The 25,013-nt window shown below is 44.3% G+C and overlaps 1 protein-coding gene across 2 annotated transcripts; it reads left to right on the top strand.

Moving 5' to 3' along the window:
• Positions 1-3,400: 3,400 nt before the first annotated feature.
• LOC129826402 (squamous cell carcinoma antigen recognized by T-cells 3-like) lies at positions 3,401-25,013 on the top strand. Of its 2 annotated transcripts, none has more exons than XM_055887099.1 (19): positions 3,401-3,894; positions 4,477-4,603; positions 4,894-4,998; positions 5,093-5,277; positions 5,531-5,636; positions 14,782-14,906; positions 15,614-15,769; positions 16,361-16,499; positions 16,706-16,813; positions 16,939-17,016; positions 17,102-17,160; positions 17,293-17,402; positions 18,046-18,158; positions 18,314-18,390; positions 18,627-18,798; positions 19,324-19,796; positions 21,061-21,213; positions 22,449-22,639; positions 22,829-25,013. In XM_055887099.1, exons 1-19 carry the CDS (start codon positions 3,709-3,711, stop codon positions 23,016-23,018), a joined length of 2,853 nt encoding a protein of 950 aa, XP_055743074.1. In that variant the 5' UTR covers positions 3,401-3,708; the 3' UTR covers positions 23,019-25,013. The 2 variants fall into 2 exon arrangements, with proteins under 2 accessions (XP_055743074.1, XP_055743073.1); XM_055887098.1 differs by having other exon boundaries at positions 16,706-16,834.

The raw sequence follows: 25,013 nt of genomic DNA, 5'->3' as shown, positions 1-25,013 counted from the left end.
GGATGTATAAATGTGACGCATTAGTGAAAGGAAGTCCACTGGTCCGCAGTGGGAGAAGATGGAACTAGATGGCCGACATTCTGAACATTTTCTCATCGATGAAACATTTGATCCCAATACAATTTTTCGTTCCCAAAACTAAAATCTCTTATGAACAGAGTGGATTACGTTTTGTAGCCTTAACTCTTTGCGAAAGTTTGTAAAAATCGCGTTGTTTATATGGAGTGCAAAGGCAAATTTAGTTATTGCACACGCGCACTTCAGAGGAAGCGTTCCCAAATGGAATATACAGATGTACGCTAGAAGGCGCCAATAGGATTTTGCTAGCTCGTGCTTGGCTCTGCCCACCTTGCTTGTTCTGCCCACTATGACTAATTTGTTGAAACGACATGCTGTGGTCTATCTTGGTTTAGTTAAAATCTTTGTTATAAATGTGTCATCAATGCAGCAGTGTGGGAGGGAGATTCCTTAATGTGAGAAGTGTGCAGGAGGACATGACAAAGGAACGTTTAGTATCGGTGGAAAAAGCTGTGCGTGTAACCTGTAAGGGTACCCATGGTTTTGGAGAGCAGAGGTGTCCGTAGAGTGAAAGGCAGGTTGAGGTTGCCAGGATCAGAGTAGTGCAGAAGGTATTATATGCTGAGGCAGTGAAGAGAGTAACAAATGAAGATGGGTCCAGGGTGAGGGATCCCTGTGAGTAGGCTTGAGGCCAATAGAGAGTGAGCACAGAGCACATTATCTTTTGTTTATTATCTATTTCACTTGTTTGGCAATGTAATCATATGTTTCCCATTCAAATAAATCCCATTGAATTGAGGGACAGGAATAGCATGTGCTTCATTTAGTAAGGTTGTTTTTTTGGCGTTCATGGCCATGGTTGTCAATTGTACCGCAGGAATGGAACGTGAATCACAGAGGATAAATCAAATCAAATTTTATTTGTCACATACACATGGTTAGTAGATGTTAATGCGAGTGTAGCGAAATGCTTGTGCTTCTAGTTCTGACAATGCAGTAATAACCAACGAGTAATCTAACCTAACAATTCCACTACTACTACCTTATACACACAAGTGTAAAGGGATAAAGAATATGTACATAAAGATATATGAATGAGTGATGGTACAGAACGGCATAGGCAAGATGCAGTAGATGGTATAGAGAACAGTATATACATATGAGATGAGTAATGTAGGGTATATAAACATAAAGTGGCATAATTTAAAGTGGCTAGTGATACATGTATTACATAAAGATGGCAAGATGCAGTAGATTATATAGAGTACAGTATATACATATACATATGAGATGAGTAATGTAGGGTATGTAAACATTATATTAAGTGGCATTGTTTAAAGTGGCTAGTGATACATTTTTACATAAATATCCATAAATTCCCATTATTAAAGTGGCTGGAGTTGAGTCAGTATGTTGGCAGCAGCCACTAAATGTTAGTGGTGGCTGTTTAACAGTCTGATGGCCTTGAGATAGAAGCTGTTTTTCAGTCTCTCAGTCCCAGCTTCAATGCACCTGTATTGACCTCGCCTTCTGGATGATAGCGGGGTGAACAGGCAGTGGCTCGGGTAGTTGTTGTCCTTGATGATCTTTTGGCCTTCCTGTGATATTGGGTGCTGTAGGTGTCCTAGGGGGCAGGTAGTTTGCCTCCGGTGATGAGTTGTGCAGACAGCACCACCCTCTAGAGAACCCTGCGATTGTGGGCGGTGCAGTTGCCGTACCAGGCGGTGATGCAGCCCGTCAGGATGCTCTCAATTATGCATCTGTAAAAGTTTGTGGGTTTTAGGTGACGAGTCAAATTTCTTCAGCCTCCTGAGGTTGAAGAGGCGCTGTTGCGACTTCTTCACTACAATGTCTGTGTGGATGGACCATTTCAGTTTGTCAGTGATATACTGTTTTCTGATGTCCACGATCATCTCATTTGTTTTGTTGAGTGAGAGGTTATTTTCTTGACACCAGACTCCCAGAGCCCTCACCTCCTTCCTGTAGGCTGTCTCGTCGTTGTTGGTAATCAAGCCTACTACTGTTGTGTCGTCTGCAAACTTGATGATTAAGTTTCCAAAATTAGATGACCCCCATCAACAGTAGTCATGGATTTCTTATTTGGCCACGCAGTCATGGGCGAACAGGGAGTACAGGAGGGGCTGAGCACATACCCTTGTGGGGCCCCAGTGTTGAGGATCAGCGAAGTGGAGGTGTTGTTTCCTACCTTCACCACTTGGGGGCGGCCCGTCAGGAAGTCCAGGACTCAATTGCACAGGACAGAGTTCAGACCTAAGGCCTCGAGCTTAATGATGAGCTTGGAGGGTACTATGGTGTTGAATGCTGAGCTGTAGTCAATGAACAGCATTCTTACATAGGTATTCCTTTTGTCCAGATGGGATAGGGTAGTGTGACGGCGATTGCATTGTCTGTGGACCTTTTGGGACTGTAAACAAATTTAAGTGGGTCTAGGGTGACAGGTAAGGTGGAGGTGATATGATCCTTAACTATTCTCTCAAAGCACTTCATGATGACAGAAGTGAGTTCTACAGGGAGATAGTCATTTAGTTCAGTTTGCATTCTTGGATACAGGAACAATTGTGGTTTCTTGATGCATGTGGGGACAACAGACTGGGATAGTGAGAGATTGAATATGTTCGTAAACACACCAGCCAGCTGGTCTGCGCATGCCTTGCGAGGGTTAACACGTTTAAATGTCTTACTCACGTTGGCCATGGAGAAGGAGACCCCACAGTCCTTGGTAGCTGGACTTGTCGGTGGGACTTTGTTAACCTCAAAGCGGGAAGTTTCTGCCTATCTTCCTACTGTAGTCTTTGATCAGATAGGGCCAAAGTACTGGAATAGTGTTTAGGTTTTAATGGGTGTATGGTTAGTTTGTAGGGATTTTTGTAGGGATTTTTTTTTACAAAGTGTAATTAATTCATACATCTACAGAATTGTAGGCTGATATACAGTCAACACTGTAGGTGGCAGCATGCACCTATAATATTTGTTTGTGGACCGTCATAAAACCAAAGAAGAAGCGTAATCAAAACGTCACACAAACACATGACAGTTTCGACTTTTTTGCGTTCGAGAAGAAAAGGCGGTTGTCTGCTGTTTCAAATATTTTTGGCAGTATGCTGTGCTGTGGCCCCAAACAACAAATTGTTTGTGCATTCAAAATAACAAATTCTGATCAATTGCAACATGTCTATTAAGTCTCATCTGCACAATAATGTAACGTAGCATTTTGCCGCATTAGCATATAAACAGGAATCAATTACTTCTGAGACGTATAGGAACAAATAGATCTACATCTCCCACTTTGTTTTTTACTCACATGATATGTACGACGAAGTGCGTAACAGTACAATAGGCTGCTTATGTGCTTCTTCTCATCATTGCACAGCATGCATGCACAGGGACGTCGGCCATTAAAATTGCCCTACAGGAGTCCCTCTTTAATTGCTGGGACATTCGGTATCCGCTCTTTTCAGGAGGAATCTTAGCAAATGCAATATATGGTGGTTATAGCTGTTATTATCCAAGTAATATTAATACATAGTTATTTGGTTGTGTTCTTGCCATGTAGGTAACAGATTACGTGACGTTTCGAATTTAGCATTGTAGTATCAGGGGGTGGGTTTGCCAGCCAGGCTCTACCTTGGACAGCTCTCACTGCTGTTACCAGGCAGACATAGTTCCAACATGGCAGCAACGGGGAACGCAGAAGAGTCGCAGTTGCAAGAGATGGAGGAAGAGGCAGGGATGGAAAGAGAAATGGATTCAGATGAAGAGGAGGGTATGGGAATCGAAAATTCCGACGATGAAGAAGACGATTCGTCAGAAGATGATAAAGAGAATGAAGCCGAAATTCAGCGTTTGGAGGAGCAGGTACGTTAGCTAAGCTAACTGTTTGAGAAATGAATGGAAACCTAGCTAGCTATTTTAATCCACACTATTACAGCTAGCCATTTATAACGTTTGATGTCAACCAGCTAACATCGTTGTTTGGTACATTGATTTAAAAGTAAACAAGTTGGCTTGTTTGCAGACTTGCACCGCTTGTACTGCAAGAAAGCTAGCTAACTACTTAGCTAACGTTAGCTCGCATGCTAATAGTTTGCTAGCTATTAGTTGATGCCTCATTATGTAACTATCTAGTCAACTAGCATGTTACCCAGCCACAATTATATAATACGTGTGAATATAATACCAGCCAACGTGCTTGCAGTTGTATTACAAACTAAACACGCGCCCTTTCGGCGGGCTGCAGTTGAGAAAGGTAGGTAGGTAGCTAGCCAGTCAGCAACAACATTTAACAGTCAATATATCTGGTTGATTTCACAAGCAATACTCATTACAGTAATTAGTTCACTTACATATTATATATTTGTTTGCAAACCAAAAACATCTGTAAATACACACACAAGGTTGTTGGTCTGACTCGTCTTCTATGCTCTCTCTGACTTTCAGCTGTCCATCAATGCTTTTGACTACAACTGTCATGTGGACCTCATAAAACTCCTGAGGCAGGAGGGGGAACTGCCTCCATTGCGTAAGGCAAGGCAGAAGATGAGTGAGCTCTTCCCACTGACTGAAGGTTGGTGTCTGATGGCCTTTGGAGATGCAGCAGACTTGATGCTTGGCCACTTTTATGATTGAGCTGATGTGCTTTATGTGGTAGACTAGATTAAATATAAGACTTGTTGCAAGGTCTGCTGCTTCTTTTGTGATTAATTGGTGTGAAGAAGTCTTATGTATGGTGATGATTCAGTAATTTGGAACAAGATTTACTGTTTCATCATTACTGTGAAAAGTGATGGTTTCATTGTTGTAAACATAGTGAATGTTATTGTGAACTGTATACAAATCTGACTTGTCCTCTTGCAGAGATATGGCTGGACTGGCTCAAGGATGAGATCCGCCTAACCGAGGAGGAGCAGAACCGGGAGAAAGTCTACGAGCTCTTTGAGATGGCTGTGAAAGATTATATCTGTGAGTTCTGTCCCTACTTATTGGATTGTGTTACGATTCTATATAATGTGATGTTATTGTAAAGTAAACATTGAAATTCTTGTGTGGCCTTCAGGCCCTGAAATCTGGCTGGAGTATGCCCAGTACTCTATCGGGGGCATGGGACTGCCTGGTGGGATGGAGAAGGTGAGGTGCATCTTCGAGAGAGCCCTGACAGCCGTGGGGCTGCACATGACCAAGGGGGCGACTGTGTGGGAGGCCTACAGGGAGTTTGAGAACGTCATACTGGCAACTGTTCAGGTGAGCGCCCCTGAAGAATAATGATCTTTAGTAGCTGCAACATGCTGCTCATTTTTCTATATTTCCCCATGTCTATATTTCTTAGGGTGTTTTGTATAAGACCATCTGCTAAATTGATGATGGTAAATTTTCCTTGTATCTTCAGTATTGGGCAGAAATGTTGAAAAAGCATGATTGAACGCAATCTGATATTACACAAACTAGACTCTTTGCTGGATTTTGTCTCAGTTTTCTATCTCTTCTTTTTCCTCAGCCTCCCCCTGGCAGCGTCCCCACCTGCGAGCAGCAGGCGCTTCTGAACGCTCAGCTCGAACGCATCCACACTCTGTTCCGCCGCCAGCTGGCCATCCCCTTAATGGGTAAGGCTCTCCCTGCTCCACTCTGGAGAGGATGCTATACAGAGGGTATGGGGGGGGGGGGGATTTGTTTGGATGGAATAACATGTCCTTGAGAGGCTATTATGGCACACTTAGGAGGTACCCATCGCAATGACCTTTTCAGGACCGAGTCGTAGAGCCAGTGCATTGTCAAATCAAATTTGATTTGTCAATTGCTTCATAGACTTCAGGTGTAAACTAACAGCGAAATGCTTACTTACAGGTCCTTTTCCAACCATGCAGATTTTAAAGATGAGATCAACAATCTAAAAATGAAAAGTCACACATTGAATAACAATAACATGGCTATATATAGGGAGTAGAAAATAACATTGCTATATACAAGGAGTACCAGTACCGAGTCGATGTGCAGAGGTATGAGGCAATTGAGGTAGCTATGTACTGTACATATAGGTAGGGGTAAAGTTACTATCAGCAGCATATGTGGTGAGTGTGAAAGGTGTGTGTGGCGTCATTATGCATGTATGTGCATTTTATGTGTATGTAGTGTGTGTGATTGTGTGGGCAGAGTCCAGTGTGTGTGTGCAAGAGAGTCAGTGCAAAAAAAGGTCAATGCAGGTATTCCGGGTATCTGTTTGATTAGCTGTTTAGAAGTTATATGGCTTGGGTTAGAAGCTGTCCAGGGTTCTGTTTGTTCCAGACTTGGTGCATTGGTATTGCTTGCCGTGCAATAGCAGAGAGAACAGTCTGTGGCTGGGGTCTTTGACAATTTTTGGGCCTTCCTCTGACACTGCCTAGTATAGAGGTCCTGGATGGCAGGGAGCTCGGCCCCAGTGATGTACTGGGCCGTACGCATTAACTTCTGTAGCGCCTTGCGGTCGGATGCCAAGCAGTTGCCATCAAAATGCTCTCGATGGTGCAGTTGTATAACTTTTTGAGGATCTGATGGCCCACGCCAAATCTTTTTAGCCACCAGTTGTCGTGCCCTCTTCATGACTGTGCTGGTCTGTTTGGATCACGATAGATCCTTAGTTATGTGGACACCGAGGAACTTGAAGCTCTCAACCTACTCCACTACAGCCTCGTCGATGTAAATGGGGGTGTGCTCGGCCCTCTGTTTCCTGTAGTGCACAATCAGCTCCTTTGTCTCACTGACGTTGAGGGAGAGGTTATTGTGCTGGCACCACACTGCCAGGTCTCTGACCTTCTCCCTATAGGGTGTCTCATCGTTGTCGGTGATCAGGCCCACCACTGTTGTGTCGTTGGCAAAATTAATGGTGGTGTTGGAGTCGGGCCCATCAGGAAGTCCAGGATCCAGTTGCAGAGGCAGGTGTTCAGTCCCAGGAAACTTAGCTTAGTGATAAGCATGTAGGGCATAATGGTGTTGAACACTGAGCTGTAGTCAATGAACAGCATTCTCACGTATGTTTTTCTTTTAGGGCTGACCCCATTTAGTCGATTGTTTGTTCGATAGGCTATTGGTCTTCCAATAATTTTTTTAGTTGAGCAGTTGCACAAAAAAAACAACGTTTTATGGCACGTCTTGATTGGCGCCTGTCTCAGTGAACTAATCCATTGCGGAGGACACGGATGACACACCAGTATTACCAGTAGTACATGTACCATTTAATGCCCATAATTTCTAATCTACAGTGTTTGTTTGGTTATTGTAATTTCTGTTAATGCATTCAATATTTTAGTTGAAATAGGCTACATTGAGGAACTATTTGAAAAATCTTTCCAGCTCTCTCCCTTTTGGTAACCACTTGTCATGAAAGGGAAAAAATGTCATGCTCTGATCCAGTAGAAATGTCATAAAATAGGCCTATCTGATTTACTTCTTATCTCTTCCTCAAATAGCCTACAGTTATGTCTATCCGGAGTTTACTGGCACAGGAAACTGAGGGCCCAGAATATTTTATACAATGTTGCAAGTTTGTTAGCACAAGCTTTTGGCTGGACCAAGTTGATAGTTGATGCAATGTTTGAAGTTCCTTGCAGACAGGCCATGCGTAGCCAATGTGCTTTATTTTTATCAGGATATTTTTTACCTGCAGGCTGCAATGTTTTTATTTGTTGCCTTTATGTAGGCTATTTTTACATAGTTGGCAATGGAAGTTTATTTTAGATTTGTGTAATTTTAATTTAGATATAATTTTATTAATCACATGACAATGATTTTGAGATACGCCGACTTTATTATAAAAGAAATGAAACTGTTCCACGAAAATGTGCATATGAAAATCATAACTGGCACGCAAATCGGTAGAAAAGTTAAGTTGGCACTCCAAATCAGTGGTGTAAAGGAAGTAAAAATACTTTTAAGTTCTACTTAAGTAGTTTTTTTTTGGTATCTGTACTTTACTCTACTATTTATATTTTTGACTACTTTTATGTCAGTACATTCCTATAGAAAATAATGTACTTTTTACTCCATACCGTTTCCCTTGACACCCAAAAGCACTTGTTACATATTGAATGCTTAGCAGGACCATAGCAGTCCATGGAGAATAAGAGTACCTCCTCCCAGCTGCACACTGCACTGAGGCTAACACTGTCACCACCGATAAATCCACGATAATCGAGAATTTCAATAAGCATTTCTCCATGCTTTCCTCCTGGCTACCCCGGCCAACAGCTCCACACCCCCCACAGCTACTTGCCCAAGCCTCCCCAGCTTCTACTTCACCCAAATCCAGATAGCAGATGTTCTGAAAGAGCTGCAAAACCTGGACCTGTACAAATCAGCTGGGCTAGACAATCTGGAGCATCTCTTTCCAAAATTATCCGCCGCTATTGTTGCAACCTCTATTACCAGTCTGTTCAACCTCTCTTTCGTATCGTCCGAGATCCCTAAAGATTGGAAAGCTGCCGCGGTCATCCCCCTCTTGAAAGGGGGTGACACTCTAGACGCAAATTGTTATAGACCTATATCCATCCTGCCCTGCCTCTCTAAAGTCTTTGAAAGCCAAGTTAATAAACAGATCACTGACCATTTCGAATCCCATCGTACCTTCTCCGCTGTGCAATCCGGTTTCCGAGCTGGTCACGGTGCACCTCAGCCACGCTCAAGGTACTAAACGATATCATAACCGCCATCGATAAGAGACATTACTGTGCAGCTGTATTCATCGACCTGGCCAAGGCTTTCGACTCTGTCAATCACCGTATTCTCATTGGCAGACTCAACAGCCTTGGTTTCTCAAATGCCTCGCCTGGTTCTCCAACTACTTCTCTGACAGAGTTCAGTGTGTCAAATCGGGGGGCCTGTTGTCTGGACCTCTGGCAGTCTCTATGGGGGTACCACAGGGTTCAATTCTCGGGCCAACTCTTTTCTTTGTGTATATATCAACGATGTCGCTCTTGCTGCTGGTGATTCCCTGATCCACCTCTACGCAGACAACACTATTTGGTATACATCTGGCTCTGACTTAGACTTAGAATATGTGGACAACTACAAATACCTAGGTGTCTGGTTAGACTGTAAACTCTCCTTCCAGACTCACATCAAGCATCTCCAATCCAAAGTTAAATCTAGAATCGGCTTCCTATTCCGCAACAAAGCATCCTTCACTCATGCTGCCAAACATACCCTTGTAAAACTGACCATCCTACCAATCCTCGACTTCGGTGATGTCATTTACAAAATAGCCTCCAAAACCCTACTCAATAAATTGGATGCAGTCTATCACAGTGCCATCCGTTTTGTCACCAAAGCCCCATATACTACCCACCACTGCGACTTGTATGCTCTCGTTGGCTGGCCCTCGCTTCACACTCGTCGCCAAACCCACTGGCTCCAGGTCATCTACAAGACCCTGCTAGGTAAAGTCCCCCCTTATCTCAGCTCGCTGGTCACCATAGCAACGCCCACCCGTAGCACGCGCTCCAGCAGGTATATCTCTCTGGTCACCCCCAAAACCAATTCTTCCTTTGGCCGCCTCTCCTTCCAGTTCTCTGCTGCCAATGACTGGAACGAACTACAAAAATCTCTGAAACTGGAAACACTTATCTCCCTCACTAGCTTTAAGCGCCAGCTGTCAGAGCAGCTCATAGATTACTGCACCTGTACATAGCCCATCTATAATTTAGCCCAAACAACTACCTCTTTACCTACTGTATTTATTTATTTTGCTCCTTTGCACCCCATTATTTCTATCTCTACTTTGCACCTTCTTCCACTGCAAACCAACCATTCCAGTGTTTTTTTTACTTGCTATATTGTATTTACTTCACCACCATGGCCTTTTTATATTTTTATTTATTTATATATATATTTTGTTTGCCTTCACCTCCCTTATCTCACCTCACTTGCTCATATTGTATATAGACTTATTTTTCACTGTATTATTGACTGTATGTTTGTTTTACTCCATGTGTAACTATGTGTTGTTGTATGTGTCGAACTGCTTTGCTTTATCTTGGCCAGGTCGCAATTGTAAATGAGAACGTGTTTCAATTTGCCTACCTGGTTAAATAAAGGTGAAATAAATAAATAAATAAAACATCTGGCCCTTCTTTGGACACTGTGTTAAGTAACCTCCAAACGAGCTTCAATGCCGTACAACTCTCCTTCCGTGGCCTTCAACTGCTCTTAAACGCTAGTAAAACCAAATGCATGCTCTTCAACCGTTCGCTGTCCGCACCCGCCCGCCCGACTAGCATCACTACTCTGGACGGTTCTAACTTGGAGAATGTGGACAACTACAAATACCTAGGTGTGTGGCTCGACTGTAAACTCTCCTTCCAAACTCATATTACACATCTCCAATCCAAAATTAAATCTAGAATCGGCTTCCTATTTCACAACAAAGCCTCCTTCACTCACGCCGCCAAACATACCCTCGTAAAACTGACCATCCTACCGATCCTCGACTTCGACGATGTCATTTACAAAATGGCTTCCAATACTCTACTCAGCAAACTAGATGCAGTCTATCACAGTGCCATCCGTTTTGTTACTGAAGCCCCATATACTACCCACCACTGCGACCTGTATACTCTAGTCAGCTGGCCCTCGCTACATATTCGTCGCCAGACCCACTGGCTCCAGGTCATCTATAAGTCGATGCTAGGTAAAGCTCCGCCTTATCTCAGCTCACTGGTCACGATAACAACACCCACCCATAGCACGCGCTCCAGCAGGTATATCTCACTGGTCATCCCCAAAGCCAACACCTGCTTTGGCCGCCTTACCTTCCAGTTCTCTGCTGCCAATGACTGGAACGAATTGCAAAAATCGCTGGAGACTTATAGTTCCCTCACTAACTTTAAACATCAGCTGTCTGAGCAGCTTACAGATCACTGCAGCTGTACACAGCCCATCTGTAAATAGCCCACCCAATCTACCTACCTCATTCCCATATTGTTTTTATTTACCTTTCTGCTTTTTTTGCACACCAGTATCACTACTTGCACATCATCATCTGCTCATTTATTACTCCAGTGTTAAATTGTAATTACTTCGTTACTATGGCCTATTTATTGCCTTACCTCCTCACGCCATTTGCACACACTGTATATAGACTTTTTTTTCTATAAAAAAAAAAAAAAAATTGTTATTGACTACGTTTGTTTATTCCATGTGTAACTCTGTGTTGTTGTTTGTGTCGCACTGCTTTGCTTTATCTTGGCCAGGTTGCAGTTGTAAATGATAACTTGTTCTCAACTAGCTTACCTGGTTAAATAAAGTTTAAATAAAATAAAAACGACAAGAAAATGGTCCAATTCACACACGTATCAAGAGAACATCCCTGGTCATCCCTACTACCTGATCTGGTGGATTCACTAAACACAAATGTTCCGTTTGTAAATTATGTTGGAGTGTGCCACAAGCTATCCGTAAATTTAAAAAAAGGAGAAGATGGTGCTGTCTGGCTTGCTTAATATAGGGATTTTGATACTTACAGTGCCTTTGGAATGCATTCAGACCCCATGACTTTTTCCACATTTTGTTACATTACAGCCTTATTCTGAAATTGATTAAATAAAAACATTTCCTCAGCAATCTACTCACAATACCCCTTATTTACATAATTATTCAGACCCTTTGCTATGAGACATGAAATTGAGCTCGGGTGCATTCTGTTTCCATTGATCATTCTTGAGATGTTTCCACAACTTGATTGGAGTCCATCTGTGGTATATTCAATTGATTGGGCATAATTTGGAAAGGTACACACCTGTCTATATAAGGTCCCACAGTTGACAGTATATGTCAGAGCAAAAACCAAGCCATGAGGTCGAAATAATTCCCTGTGGAGCTCCGAGACAGGATTGTGTCGAGGCACAGATCTGGGGAAGGGTACCAAAACATTTCTTCAGCATTGAAGGTCCCCAAGAACACAGTTGCCTTCCTCATTCTTAAATTGAATACGTTTGGGACCACTAAGACTCTTCCTTGAGCTGGCCGCCCGGCCAAACTGAGCAATCGGGGGAGAAGGGCCTTGGTCAGGGAGGTGACCAAGAACCTGATGGTCACTCTGACAGTGCTCCAGAGTTCCTCTGTGGAGATAGGACAAACTTCCAGAAGGACAACAATCTCTGCAGCACTCCACCAATCAGGCCTTTATGGTAGAGTGGCCAGGCGGAAGCCACTCCTCAGTAAAAGGCACATGACAGCCCGCTTAGAGTTTGCCAAAAGGCACCTAAAGACTCTCAGACCATGAGAAACAAGATTCTCTGGTCTGATAAAACCAAGGGTGAACTCTTTGGCCTGAATGCCAAGGTCCACATCTGGAGGAAACCTGGCACAATCCCACGGGGAAGCATGGTGGTGGCAGCATCATGCTGTGGGAATGTTTTTCAGCGTCAGGGACTGGGAGACTAGTCAGGATCGGAGCAAAGTACTGAGAGGTCCTTGATGAAAACCTATCTCAGAGCGTTCAGGACCTGACTGGGGCGAAGGTTCACCTTCCAACAGGACAACAACCCTAAGCACACAGCCAAGACAACGCAGCAGTGGCTTCAGGGCAAGTCTCTGAATGTTCTTTGGTGGCCCAGCCAGAGCCTGGACTTGAACCTGATCAAATATCTCTGGAGAGACCTGAAAATAGCTGTGCAGCAACATTCCCCATCCAACCTGACAGAGCTTGAGAGGATCTGCAGAGAAGAATGGGAGAAACTCCCCAAATACAGGTGTGCCAAGATTGTAGCGTCATACTCAAGAAGACTCGAGGCTGCAAAATGTGCTTCAACAAGGTACTGAGTAAAGGGTCTGAATACTTATGTACATTTCATTTTTTTAAATAAATTTGCGTACAATTATTAACTTGTTTTTGCTTTGTCATTATGGGGTATTGTGTGTAGATTGAGTTGAGAAAAAAAAACGATTTAATCAATTTTAGAATAACCTAACAAAATGTGGAAAAAGTCTGAATACTTTCCAAAGTACGTAAGTACGTTTTAGCAATTACATTTACTTTTGATACTTAAGTGTATTTAAAACCAATTACTTTTAGACTTTTACTCAAGTAGTTTTTTACTGTGTGACTTTTACTTGAGTCATTTTTTGTAAAGTTATCTTTACTTTTACTCAAGTATGACAATTGTGTACTTTCCCCACCACTGGTCCAAATGGAAAAGGTTGCCAACCCCTGGTGTAGACTATTACCGAGCATAATGGCACAATCTGCGAAGGCCAGCAGCAGTGGGAGGAGGTGGTTCGGCAACAGTTTTTTTTCTTCTGGTTAGGCTATCTTGATCTCTGGCTCCCTCTTGAGTCATTTGTGTGAATTTATTAATCACATTGTACTTAAAGCTTCAGACAAGATGATTTTATTTAAACACATAGGGTGTGTCTATATATGGGAAAACATATTTAGTCGGGGACAACCCTAGTTCAATTGGGAAGGGCAGTGTGGCGTGCAATAGAGATTGTGTCATCTGTGGATTTGTTGGAGTGGTATGCAAATTGGAGTAGGTCTGGGGTGATAGTGTTGATGTTAGCCATGACCAGCCTTTCAAAGCATTTCATGGCTACAGATGTGAGTGCTACAGGGCGATAGTAATTTAGACAGTTTACCTTGGTGTTTATGGGCACAGGGACTATGGTGGTTTTCTTGAAACATGTAGGTATTACAGACTGGGTCAGGGAGAGGTTGAAAATGTCAGTGAAGACACTTGCCAGTTGGTCAGCGCATGCTCTGAGTACGCGTTCTGGTAATCCGTCTGGCCTTGAATGTTAACCTGTTTTAAAGGTCTTACTCACATTGGCTACAGAGAGCTTTGAGGCAGTTTTGCTTGCCTCGAAGCGAGCATGGAAGGCATTTATTTTATCTGGTAGGCTCGTGTCACCGGGCAGCTCGTAGCTGGGTTTCCCTTTGTAATCCGTGATAGTTTGCAAGCCCTGCCACATCCAATGAGCGTCAGAGCTGGTGTTGTAGGATTAGATGTTAGTCCTGTATTTATGCTTTGCTTGTTTGATGGTTCGTCGGAGGGCGTAGAGGGATTTCTTATAAGCGTCTGGGTTCGTGTCCCGCTCCTTGAAAACGGCAGCTTTAGACGTTAGCTCAGTTTGTTTTGTCCCCCCCCCTCTAGTTGCACAGGCGACATGCTGGTAGGAATGAGGTAAAATTGATTTGTTTTCCTGCATTAAAGTCACCAGCCACTAGGAGAGTTGCTGAGTGTTGATTTCTTTTACTATGTTGCTTTTCAAAGACTCGATAGAGGTTTACAGAGAAAGCACTCATTCTCACCAGGCACAGTAATGTGGTCCCTGACCAGCCTTTCATCCAAGCGCAGGACTCGCCAAGAGATAGCCAGATGGTCTGGCATTGTCTGCTGCCTTTTTTCTGGTCCGGCTGAAAGGCCACCGGAGGCATTCGCTTCTGTGACCTGTGCCAACCATGGTGCCAACGCTCAGTGTATAATCCCTCCTTATCTACGGCCTGTCAGTCACTGTTTTCTACCTCCACAAGATAATGGCACAAAGAAAAAGCGAACAGGCTGAAGCATTTACATGGCTGTGTGTTATTGGTAAAATGAGGACACACTCAAAATGTCAAAAGCCAATATCCTTCTGAATGAGATTTTAACCTTTTGGTGTTCCTCCCTTTTAATTTTTTGTAATAAATGCACATGATGCTCTTTTATATAATCACCTTCATTTTAAGCCACACTTAGAATGTGAAAAGGGTTTCTCCTAATGATAACTGCTGTTTTACAGACATGGAAGGAACATATGCAGAGTATGAGGAGTGGTCTGACCAGGGGGTGTCTGATACAGTCTCCCAGAAGTTCAAGAGGGCCCTGCAACAGATGGAGAAGAGCAAGCCATATGAGGAGACTTTGGTACTTACCTAGATTGTATTCTACCCTGGACATTTTGTACCATGCTGTTTGTTTTGGAAGGATTTTCTTTCTTTTTCACCTTCTTTTTTTGGAATTTTACCCCCTTTTCTCCCCAATTTCGTGGTATCCAATTGTTAGTAGTTACTATCTTGTCTCATCGCTACAACTCCCGTACGGGCTCGGGAGAGACAAAGGTCGAAAGCCATGCGTCCTCCGAAACACAACCCAACCAAGCCGCACAGCTTCTTAACACAGCGCGCATCCAACCCGGAAGCCAGCCGCACCAATGTGTCGGAGGAAACACCGTGCACCTGGCGACCTGGTTAGCGCGCACTGCGCCCGGCCCACCACAGGAGTCGCTAGTGCGCGATGAGACAAGGATATCCCTACCGGCCAAACCCTCCCTAACCCGGACGACGATAGGCCAATTGTGCGTTGCCCCACGGACCTCCCGGTCGCGCGGACGGCTGCGACAGAGCCTGGGCGTGAACTGAAGGATTTTCAATGGATTTGAAGCATTCAATTCTGATTGCACTGCCTAGAAAGTAGCAGTAGATTAGTAGGAACGTTTTGTGTCATTTTAAGCATTATGTGCTTAAGCAAATTGATTGCTTTTTCCTACGTGTACCTCTGAAATCATTGCGAGTCTGTATGCTAGACATGGTCATCTGCTCAATGCCTTTAACATGCCAACGTTTGTGTTTCAGATGGCAGCCGAGCCACCCAAGCTAGCAGAATATCAGACCTACATTGACTATGAGCAAAAGGAGGGTGACCCGGCACGGATCCAGATCATCTTTGAGCGGGCACTGGCAGAGAACTGCTTGGTACCAGACATGTGGGCCAAGTACACCAAGTACCTGGTGAGTGTCCACCACCCCCCTTCCACTGCACCGGGTGACATGCTGCACTGGGCTCATTTTAATTACTCACAGCCAGCCGTCTCTCGCTCTCTCCAGCAGCTCCTGAAATTTATTCATGGCCTTTTAATTGCTTTAATGGGATGGTAATAAGATGCTGAGATCGCAACCTTAAACACGGACAACATCCAGTAATTCATCAGAGCCTGGCCGTTTCACCAGTTTAATGAAGAAACAAAAGTTGAATCTTATTGTTCCAAACCTGTGATCCATTAGGCTCCTTTTAAAAGCCAAGTTTTGGCCTTCTGCATATACTAAAGGAAGTGATTAAATTGATGGAGGTGCGATTTAACTGCATTATATGCTTCCACACATGAATCAAATTATGACTTTGCCTAATGGTGTTGGGCTGTATAATATTCCTTGTGCAGCGTTATGATGGAAAATGAACGCTATCCCACAGGTTCACCTTTCTAGCAAAGAAGTAATTTATCACTCCGGTAGAAATGACTGTAGATTCACAGTTTTTGAGTTCCTTGTCAATGTGGGTTGTGATTGATTGTTTTATTAACAAGTCTTTTGCTGTTGCCTCAGGATCGTCAACTAAAAATTAAAGACCTGGTCCTGTCCTCTCACGACCGTGCGGTCAGGAACTGCCCCTGGACCATGGGCCTGTGGAAGAACTACCTGATTGCCCTGGAGAGGCATGGGGCCGACCACCAAACTATATCAGGTAAGCACTTGACCACAGGTGGGTTATGGAGGCAGCACTCATATGTGTCATGTATGGTGTGGATGTAAACAAGGAGATTTTAAACATGAATGAAATGTATGTTTCAATGAAAAGGGGTGAACTTGGTTAAAGATGTTGTATTGCTCCTATTATTGGTACTGGGACTGTGGAATCATGAAAGACCATCTATTTTTCCCCCTCCACAGACGTTTTTGAAAAGGCCCTGAATGCCGGATTCATACAAGCTACAGATTATGTTAATATCTGGGAAGCGTACCTCGATTACCTGAGGAGGCGTGTCGATTTCAGCAAAGGTGAAAGCACCTTAACATTGGGTAATGCAAAGTAACATAAGTAATAAGATCATATTTGTGGTGTGGAGAAAGTCAAATGTATGGATGAATGAAGTCCTTTATTGATAATGGTGTTTATTTTCCAGAGTCAAGCAGAGAGCTGGAGGAGCTGCGGGCAGCCTTCACCCGTTCTCTAGACTATATGAAACAGGATGTTGAAGAGAGTAAGTGGACCTGCAGCCTGTGTACAGTACTCTTCATCTTGGTGTTTGTGTTGGAGACTCACCACTGTGTATTACTCCTGTCTAGGATTTAGTGAAAGTGGAGACCCTTCCTGTACCATCATGCAGGTCTGGGCAAAGATAGAGGTAAGGGTGACGATCATGACAAACTTGTCTTGTTCACTTGCTTCTTTCATTGCAGATACAAGTCAGTGCAAAAATTGCATCTATACAATTTAAAATGTGATTGTTTACAATTTTCTCCCTCTCTCTGACCAGGCCCTGCATTGTAAGAACATTCAGAAAGCTAGAGAACTGTGGGACAGCATCATGACAAAAGGGAATGCCAAATTCGCCAACATGTGGCTGGAGTACTATAACCTGGAGAGGTCAGTGAGGCCACTATAACCTGGAGAGGTCAGTGAGGCCACTATAACCTGGAGAGGTCAGTGAGGCCACTATAACCTGGAGAGGTCAGTGAGGCCACTATAACCTGGAGAGGTCAGTGAGGCCACTATAACTTGGAGAGGTCAGTGAGGCCACTATAACCTGGAGAGGTCAGTGAGGCCACTATAACCTGGAGAGGTCAGTGAGGCCACTATAACCTGGAGAGGTCAGTGAGGCCACTATAACCTGGAGAGGTCAGTGAGGCCACTATAACCTGGAGAGGTCAGTGAGGCCACTATAACCTGGAGAGGTCAGTGAGGCCACTATAACCTGGAGAGGTCAGGGAGGCCACTATAACCTGGAGAGGTCAGGGAGGCCACTATAACCTGGAGAGGTCAGGGAGGCCACTATAACCTGGAGAGGTCAGGGAGGCCACTATAACCTGGAGAGGTCAGGGAGGCCACTATAACCTGGAGAGGTCAGGGAGGCCACTATAACCTGGAGAGGTCAGGGAGGCCACTATAACCTGGAGAGGTCAGGGAGGTATTTAGTGGTCACCTGTGAACTGTTGATTTGATGGCTAGAGAGATTGATGTATCTATGACAAATCTGATGGTGGTTGTGATATGGTTTGACTCTTTGCAGGTCGTACGGAGATGCTCTCCATTGCAGGAAAGCCCTCCACAGGGCCGTCCAGTGTACCTCCGACTACCCTGAGCATGTGTGTGAGGTCCTGCTCACCTTTGAGAGGGTTGAGGGTGAGTCTTTTTTGTGATGGAAATGCCATGAATAAGTGGACAGGTATCAGTTGGGGGTATTGATTGGCTGTTTTGTAGAAAACAACACTGAATTGGTAAGTCATGGTGTGAGAGTAAGGTGAGCGCTTCAGTGCAGTTTGTTGTGTCGCCACCAGGGTCTCTGGAGGACTGGGATGCAGCAGTGCAGAAGACTGAGACAAGGCTGAACAGAGTAAACGAGCAGAGGGCCAAGGTAAGCTGATCCCGCAACACTCACAACACTGCTGCTAGCTAGGCCTGTGAACATAGAACGTTGATTATACTGGGCAGGGGAGGATGGAATGGGATTTTATTTCTTTTTTTACATTGAAAAGCAACAGTTGTAGATTTTTTATGACAGAATTGAAAGGAAAAAACACACGCTTTGCTTGTGCAGCTGTCTGTTTCTGTGCTGTCATGTTCATAACTTCATCCCTGTCCCTCTCTCAGGTGGCAGAGAAAGAGGCCCATCTGGTCCGACAAGAAGAGGAGAAGACTGAACAGCGGCGGAGGGCCAAGGCAGACAAGAAGAACCAAAAGAAGGGACAGAAAGGCAGCAGGCCTGGGGAGAAGAGGAAGGCAGAGGATGAGGATAACGAGGATGAGTGGGGGGAGGAATCGGGTAAGGAGAGACACCGGGAATCGGGTAAGGAGAGACACCGGGAATCGGGTAAGGAGAGACACCGGGAATCGGGTAAGGAGAGACACCGGGAATCGGGTAAGGAGAGACACCGGGAATCGGGTAAGGAGAGACACCGGGAATCGGGTAAGGAGAGACACCGGGAATCGGGTAAGGAGAGACACCGGGAATCGGGTAAGGAGAGACACCGGGAATCGGGTAAGGAGAGACGACATGACGATCCTACCATTTTTTTTCTTTCATTATTTTTTACATAGGAATGTTATTGCTTAGTCTACGCTTATGCTAACAAAGTGGCAAGTATAAAAGTCATCCTGTGTGTTTGCTAAAGCTTTGTGTCACCTCTGTGCAACAGTAAGTAAGTAGCCTTGAGCCGGAACAGCTCATAGGGCAGGAGCCTATCTCCTGATTTTGTAGCGTGTGGCAGCTTGATGTACACGTACACCCCCTGGACAGGACGCCAGTCTATCGCAGGGCCTTACACCCAATTTATCTTCTGTGCAACAGAGCAACCTCCAAAGAGGCACCGAGGGGAGGGCAACCAGGGCAGCTTCAGGGGAGGAGGTGCTGAGGAGTTCATGGAGACAGAGAGTGGACTATTTGGAAGGAGAGCTCCCCCTTGCCGCAGACAGGAACCCCCTGGTGCTAAGAGGGGCCAGCAGATAGCACCAGCCACCGTACGGAAGACCCAGGAAGATAACCCCGAACAACGCAAGGATGACTGCAGTGTGTTTATCAGCAACCTGGCCTTCAGCATGGAGGATCCAGAGAAGAGACTGAAGGAGTTGTTTGAGTCCTGTGGTCCTATCCAGTCAGTGCGCCCCGTCTATGCTGCCAAGGGCTTCAGAGGGTACTGCTACGTACAGTTTGAGGGCAAGACGTCCGTGTCCGAGGCCCTGAAGATGGACCGGCGTGAGGTAGACGGCAGGCCAATGTTCGTATCGCTCTGTGTGGATAAAAACAAGAACCCTGATTTTAAGGTGAGTGAGACCATCTACATTGAACAAAAAATATAAACGCAACATGTAAAGTGTTGATCCCATGTTTCATGAGCTGAAATAAGATCCTAGAAATGTTCCATACACATGCTTATTTGTCTAAAATGTTGTGCACAAATTAGTTTACATTCCTGTTAGTAAACATTTTTCCTTTGCCAAGATAATCCATCCACCTGACAGGTGTGGCATATCAAGAAGCTGATTAAACAGTATGATCAATACACAGGTGCACCTTGTTCCACTCTAAAATGTGCAGTTTAGTCTCACAACACAATACCATAGATATCTCAAGTTTTGAGGGAGCATGCATTTGGCATGCTGACTGCAGGAATGTCCTAAAGCTGTTGCTAGATAATTTAATGTTAATTTTTCTACCATAAGCCACCTCCAACATTTTAGAGAATTTGGCAGTACATCCAACCGGCCTCATAACCGCAGACCATGTGTATGGCGTCGTGTGGGCAAGCTGTTTGCTGATGTCAACGTTGTGAACAGAGTGCTTCATTTCATGGTGGGGTTATGATATGGGCAGGCATAAGCTATGGACAATGAAAACAATTTCAGTTTATTGATGGCAGTTTGAATGCACAAAGATACTGTGTCAAGATCCTGACATCGGGATCTTTGTCGTGCCATTCATCTGCCATCACCTCATGTTTCAGCATGGTAATGCACGGACCCATGTCGCAAGGATCTGTACATCATTCCTGGAAGCTGAAAATGTCCCAGGTCTTCCATGGCCTGCATACTCACCAGACATGTCACCCATTGAGCATGTTTGGGATGCTCTGGATCAACGTGTATGACAGCATGTTCCAGTTCCCGACAATATCCAGCAACTTCGCACAACCATTGAAGAGAAATGGGACAACATTCCACAGGCCACAATCTACAGCCTGATCAACTATGCAAAAGAGATGTTGCCCTGCATGAGGCAAATGGTGGTCACACCAGATACTGACTGGTTTTCTGATCTACACCCCTACCTTTTTTTAAAGATATCTGTCACCAATATATGCATATCTGTATTCCCAGTCATGTGAAATCAATGGATTAGGGCATAATGAAATAATTTCAATTGACTGATTTCCTTATATGAACTGTAACTCAGTAAAACCTTTGAAATTGTTGGCTGTTGCGTTTTTTAATATTTTTGTTCAGTTAGTTTTGATTTAGGGGTGGATGAATGGAATGGTGGTTTCACCATATAGAAAGTGAGTTACTCTTTTCATGTCTCTTCCTCTAGGTATTTAAGTACAACACAAACCTGGAGAAACACAAGATCTTTATCTCGGGCCTGCCCTTTTCCTGCACCAAGGAGCAGCTGGAGGAGCTGTGCAATGATCAAGGCACCATCAAAGACATCCGCCTGGTCACCAACCGCTCAGGCAAACCCAAGGTTAGGAGGCATAACGCTGGGAGGTTAGGCTGTGCAGGTCTGGGGCTGGGAGGTTAGGCTGTGCAGGTCTGGGGCTGGGAGGTTAGGCTGTGCAGGTCTGGGGCTGGGAGGTTAGGCTGTATAGGTCTGGGGCTGGGAGGTTAGGCTGTACAGGTCTGGGGCTGGGAGGTTAGGCTGTATAGGTCTGGGGCTGGGAGGTTAGGCTGTGCAGGTCTGGGGCTGGGAGGTTAGGCTGTATAGGTCTGGGGCTGGGAGGTTAGGCTGTATAGGTCTGGGGCTGGGAGGTTAGGCTGTGCAGGTCTGGGGCTGGGAGGTTAGGCTGTGCAGGTCTGGGGCTGGGAGGTTAGGCTGTATAGGTCTGGGGCTGGGAGGTTAGGCTGTATAGGTCTGGGGCTGGGAGGTTAGGCTGTATAGGTCTGGGGCTGGGAGGTTAGGCTGTACAGGTCTGGGGCTGGGAGGTTAGGCTGTATAGGTCTGGGGCTGGGAGGTTAGGCTGTGCAGGTCTGGGGCTGGGAGGTTAGGCTGTGCAGGTCTGGGGCTGGGAGGTTAGGCTGTATAGGTCTGGGGCTGGGAGGTTAGGCTGTATAGGTCTGGGGCTGGGAGGTTAGGCTGTACAGGTCTGGGGCTGGGAGGTTAGGCTGTGCAGGTCTGAGGCTGGGAGGTTAGGCTGTATAGGTCTGGGGCTGGGAGGTTAGGCTGTACAGGTCTGGGGCTGGGAGGTTAGGCTGTATAGGTCTGGGGCTGGGAGGTTAGGCTGTGCAGGTCTGGGGCTGGGAGGTTAGGCTGTGCAGGTCTGGGGCTGGGAGGTTAGGCTGTATAGGTCTGGGGCTGGGAGGTTAGGCTGTATAGGTCTGGGGCTGGGAGGTTAGGCTGTACAGGTCTGGGGCTGGGAGGTTAGGCTGTATAGGTCTGGGGCTGGGAGGTTAGGCTGTACAGGTCTGGGGCTGGGAGGTTAGGCTGTGCAGGTCTGAGGCTGGGAGGTTAGGCTGTATAGGTCTGGGGCTGGGAGGCTAAGTATTTTTCTCCATCCAGATGTTAGGTTTAGAGTATTAATTTGCTCTTGATTTCTCCAGTTGAGTAATAAGTTAGTAACTTATATTTGTTATGTGTAGTCTTTGTAAACATCCAAACAGATCATTTGAATCATACATGTAGAAGCTCCATTGACTTATACGTAAAATGGATAGCTCTCATGTGAGTTGCTGCCCTAATGTGCTGCTGTGGCGTGTCTGCAGGGTCTGGCGTACGTGGAGTTTGAAGATGAGGCTCAGGCCTCCCAGGCCGTGGTGAAGTTGGATGGCACGGTACTACAGGAACACACACTCTCTGTTGCCATTAGCAACCCACCTCACAGAACTGCAGCCGACAAGCCTGACTTCAGCAGGCCCATGGGAGCCATGATGCCACGGGCTATGGTCTATGGATCGTAAGTTTCCAACACACTAGTAATAATACTCTTCTAACAACGATAGTACTCATTACAAATATCCGATTAGCTATGTTTCTCCAACTGATTAAACATAAGCTGCCTTTTAAATTGGCTATTCTCACATGTTCACAGAATAAATATATACATGTGAATGAGAGCTTTGATTCCATTGGTTTTCTTTTTCAGGAGGGGAAAAGGGAGAACCCAGCTCTCACTAATCCCTCGTTCCCTACATCGGCAGACTGGATCAGAAAGTAAAGCAGAAAATGGGACTGCACCTAAACCCACAGGGGGTGCATCCGGAGACGCTGGGTTTGAAGCACAGGCCAAGCCCATGTCCAATTCAGACTTTGCCAAAATGCTTCTCAGAAAGTGAAAATTATGGAAAAACGAAAGTAATCAAATGACTGTCTTTTGTATGGAAAGCCATCTTGGGTCCTTGAGGAGAAGAAATGGCAGATATTGTGCTGTGTTTGACTCCCCTTTAATCACTCCCATGGCCTCATTCTCCTTGTCACTTTTTGTGAGAAAGCCTTAATCTCCCTGGCTCCTTCGATTGGCCCCAAACTCCATATTACCATCCTTTGAACAATGATTGATATTCCTTTTGAAAAAGTGTGAGTGACCAATTTCGGCTTGCTTTTTTTAGATTGGAAAAGGTGTTTTTATAGAAGACGTAACATATGTGTCTAAATTATTTTGTTCTGAATTGAGAAAAGGGTTCTGAGTTTAGCATTTCTAACTGCTAAAACAACCCAGCTTGTGAATTATGTTTCTTGTTTTTAAAAAGTATATGCAAGAGCTTGACCTTTGAGATGTGTTAGATTATGTATTACAACAATGAAATAATTTCCCCCCATTTTGAATATAATTTTTGTGTATCTAGAGTGATATTCTATCGAATCCTGGGGTAATTTCATGTTTATCTTGGCTATTCGCCGTTCAAGCAGGCAGAAATACAGCTGGTATGATGCGTTTTGCATCAGATGCACAAAAGCAATATAACATTCAGAATGGGTGAATCTTTCCTCTTAAGGTATCTTCAGATGTCAACATGCCACTAAAATCGTTTGCGTCCCTTACAGGGCAGCTAACATGCAACGATATTTGTTCCCAAACAGTGAAAGACTAATGCTTCGCTTTACAGAATATTACCTTAAATGGCAGTTATACAAATAATTTATTTGCAGATGTACTAATTCCTTACCTGTTCTGTGCTCTCATTTACAATGTAGTTTTCAAAAGTCTCTGTTCATAGGAAACAAAAAAGGAAAGGCATGTATCTATAGTTGTTAAAATCCTTTAATGTACTAATCCCTTACTAAAACTTTTATTGCTGGCACTATAATTTAACAGGTAGTCTGTGTGCATGTTATTAACCCAGCGCCCCATTTTGTTTGCCTATCATGTTTAGTCTGTCTTACCTGAAATTATTGAAGTGAAGACATTTTTGTTGTACTCTGTATGTCATATTTTCCTGAGATTGTTTCCAGGTAACTTGGTTAAGGTATTTAATAAACTATCTGTGGAAGTCTTGAGATGGTTAGGGAATGAAGAACTGACAGTTTGGAGAAGCCCTAAAAGGCCTTGGCTTTTACTGTCATCCTAGTATTGTAATGAGTACTGTCCACAAGTGAATCAACTGTTGTTGGGAGAAAAATCTATGCAGCTGTTTGATTGCAAGAGCCCTCCATGTCTCAAATCTGCCTACAATATATGTTCAGTACGTGATATCATGGGAATGTAGGTTTATACTTAATTCAGAACTGTTTTTTCCTTTCAAATCAATCAAGTAATCCTGTTTGGATGAGTGGGAAATGTCTAATGTGTGTTGACTCCCAGTGGTTGGCCATAGTTTTGTATACATTTGTATGTTTTGAGAATTATTAGCTATATCTATCACCACAGTGGCCTAATCCAGGGTTTCCCAAACTTCATCCTGCTCCCCCCCCGGTGCACATTTGTTTTTTCTCTAGCACTACACAGCAGATTCAATAACCAACTCAAGCTTTGAATCAGCTGTATAGTGCTAGTAAAAAACAAAATGTGCACCCAGGGGGGCCCCAGGACCAAGTTTGGGAAACCCTGGCCTAATCTAGTTAGAGACTACAAATGTTTGATCTTTAAAAGTCACTTTGTTTCATCCAATACAAAAATATGCGGTGTGGTCATTTTAAAATATGTCATGGTGTTCATTTTATTATTAGAACAAATGTAAACTAGTGTTTAAAAAAAAAAAAAAATATCAATGCAACTTTGAGATTGTACGTGGTCTATTTTTGTTCAGTGATTTTATTTGGATGTTGTAAAATTGCCATCTTGTGGTTTTGTTGCTGTTTTGGCCTAAAGTTTATTAAAGCAATTCAAATAA

This window comes from Salvelinus fontinalis, chromosome 28 (genome assembly GCF_029448725.1).
Source record: "Salvelinus fontinalis isolate EN_2023a chromosome 28, ASM2944872v1, whole genome shotgun sequence".
Lineage (NCBI taxonomy): Eukaryota > Metazoa > Chordata > Actinopteri > Salmoniformes > Salmonidae > Salvelinus > Salvelinus fontinalis.
The sequence above is the reverse complement of the archived record's forward strand: the minus strand, read 5'-3'. Positions and strand labels throughout refer to the sequence as shown.

Bases quoted from the DNA above. Each gene is read 5' to 3' on its own strand.
- LOC129826402 (XM_055887098.1), top strand. From the start codon at position 3,709: ATGGCAGCAACGGGGAACGCAGAAGAGTCGCAGTTGCAAGAGATGGAG. The intron at 5,637-14,781 runs GTAAGGCTCTCC...GCTGTTTTACAG, and splicing joins GCTGGCCATCCCCTTAATGG to ACATGGAAGGAACATATGCA. The intron at 18,159-18,313 runs GTGAGTCTTTTT...TGTCGCCACCAG, and splicing joins CACCTTTGAGAGGGTTGAGG to GGTCTCTGGAGGACTGGGAT.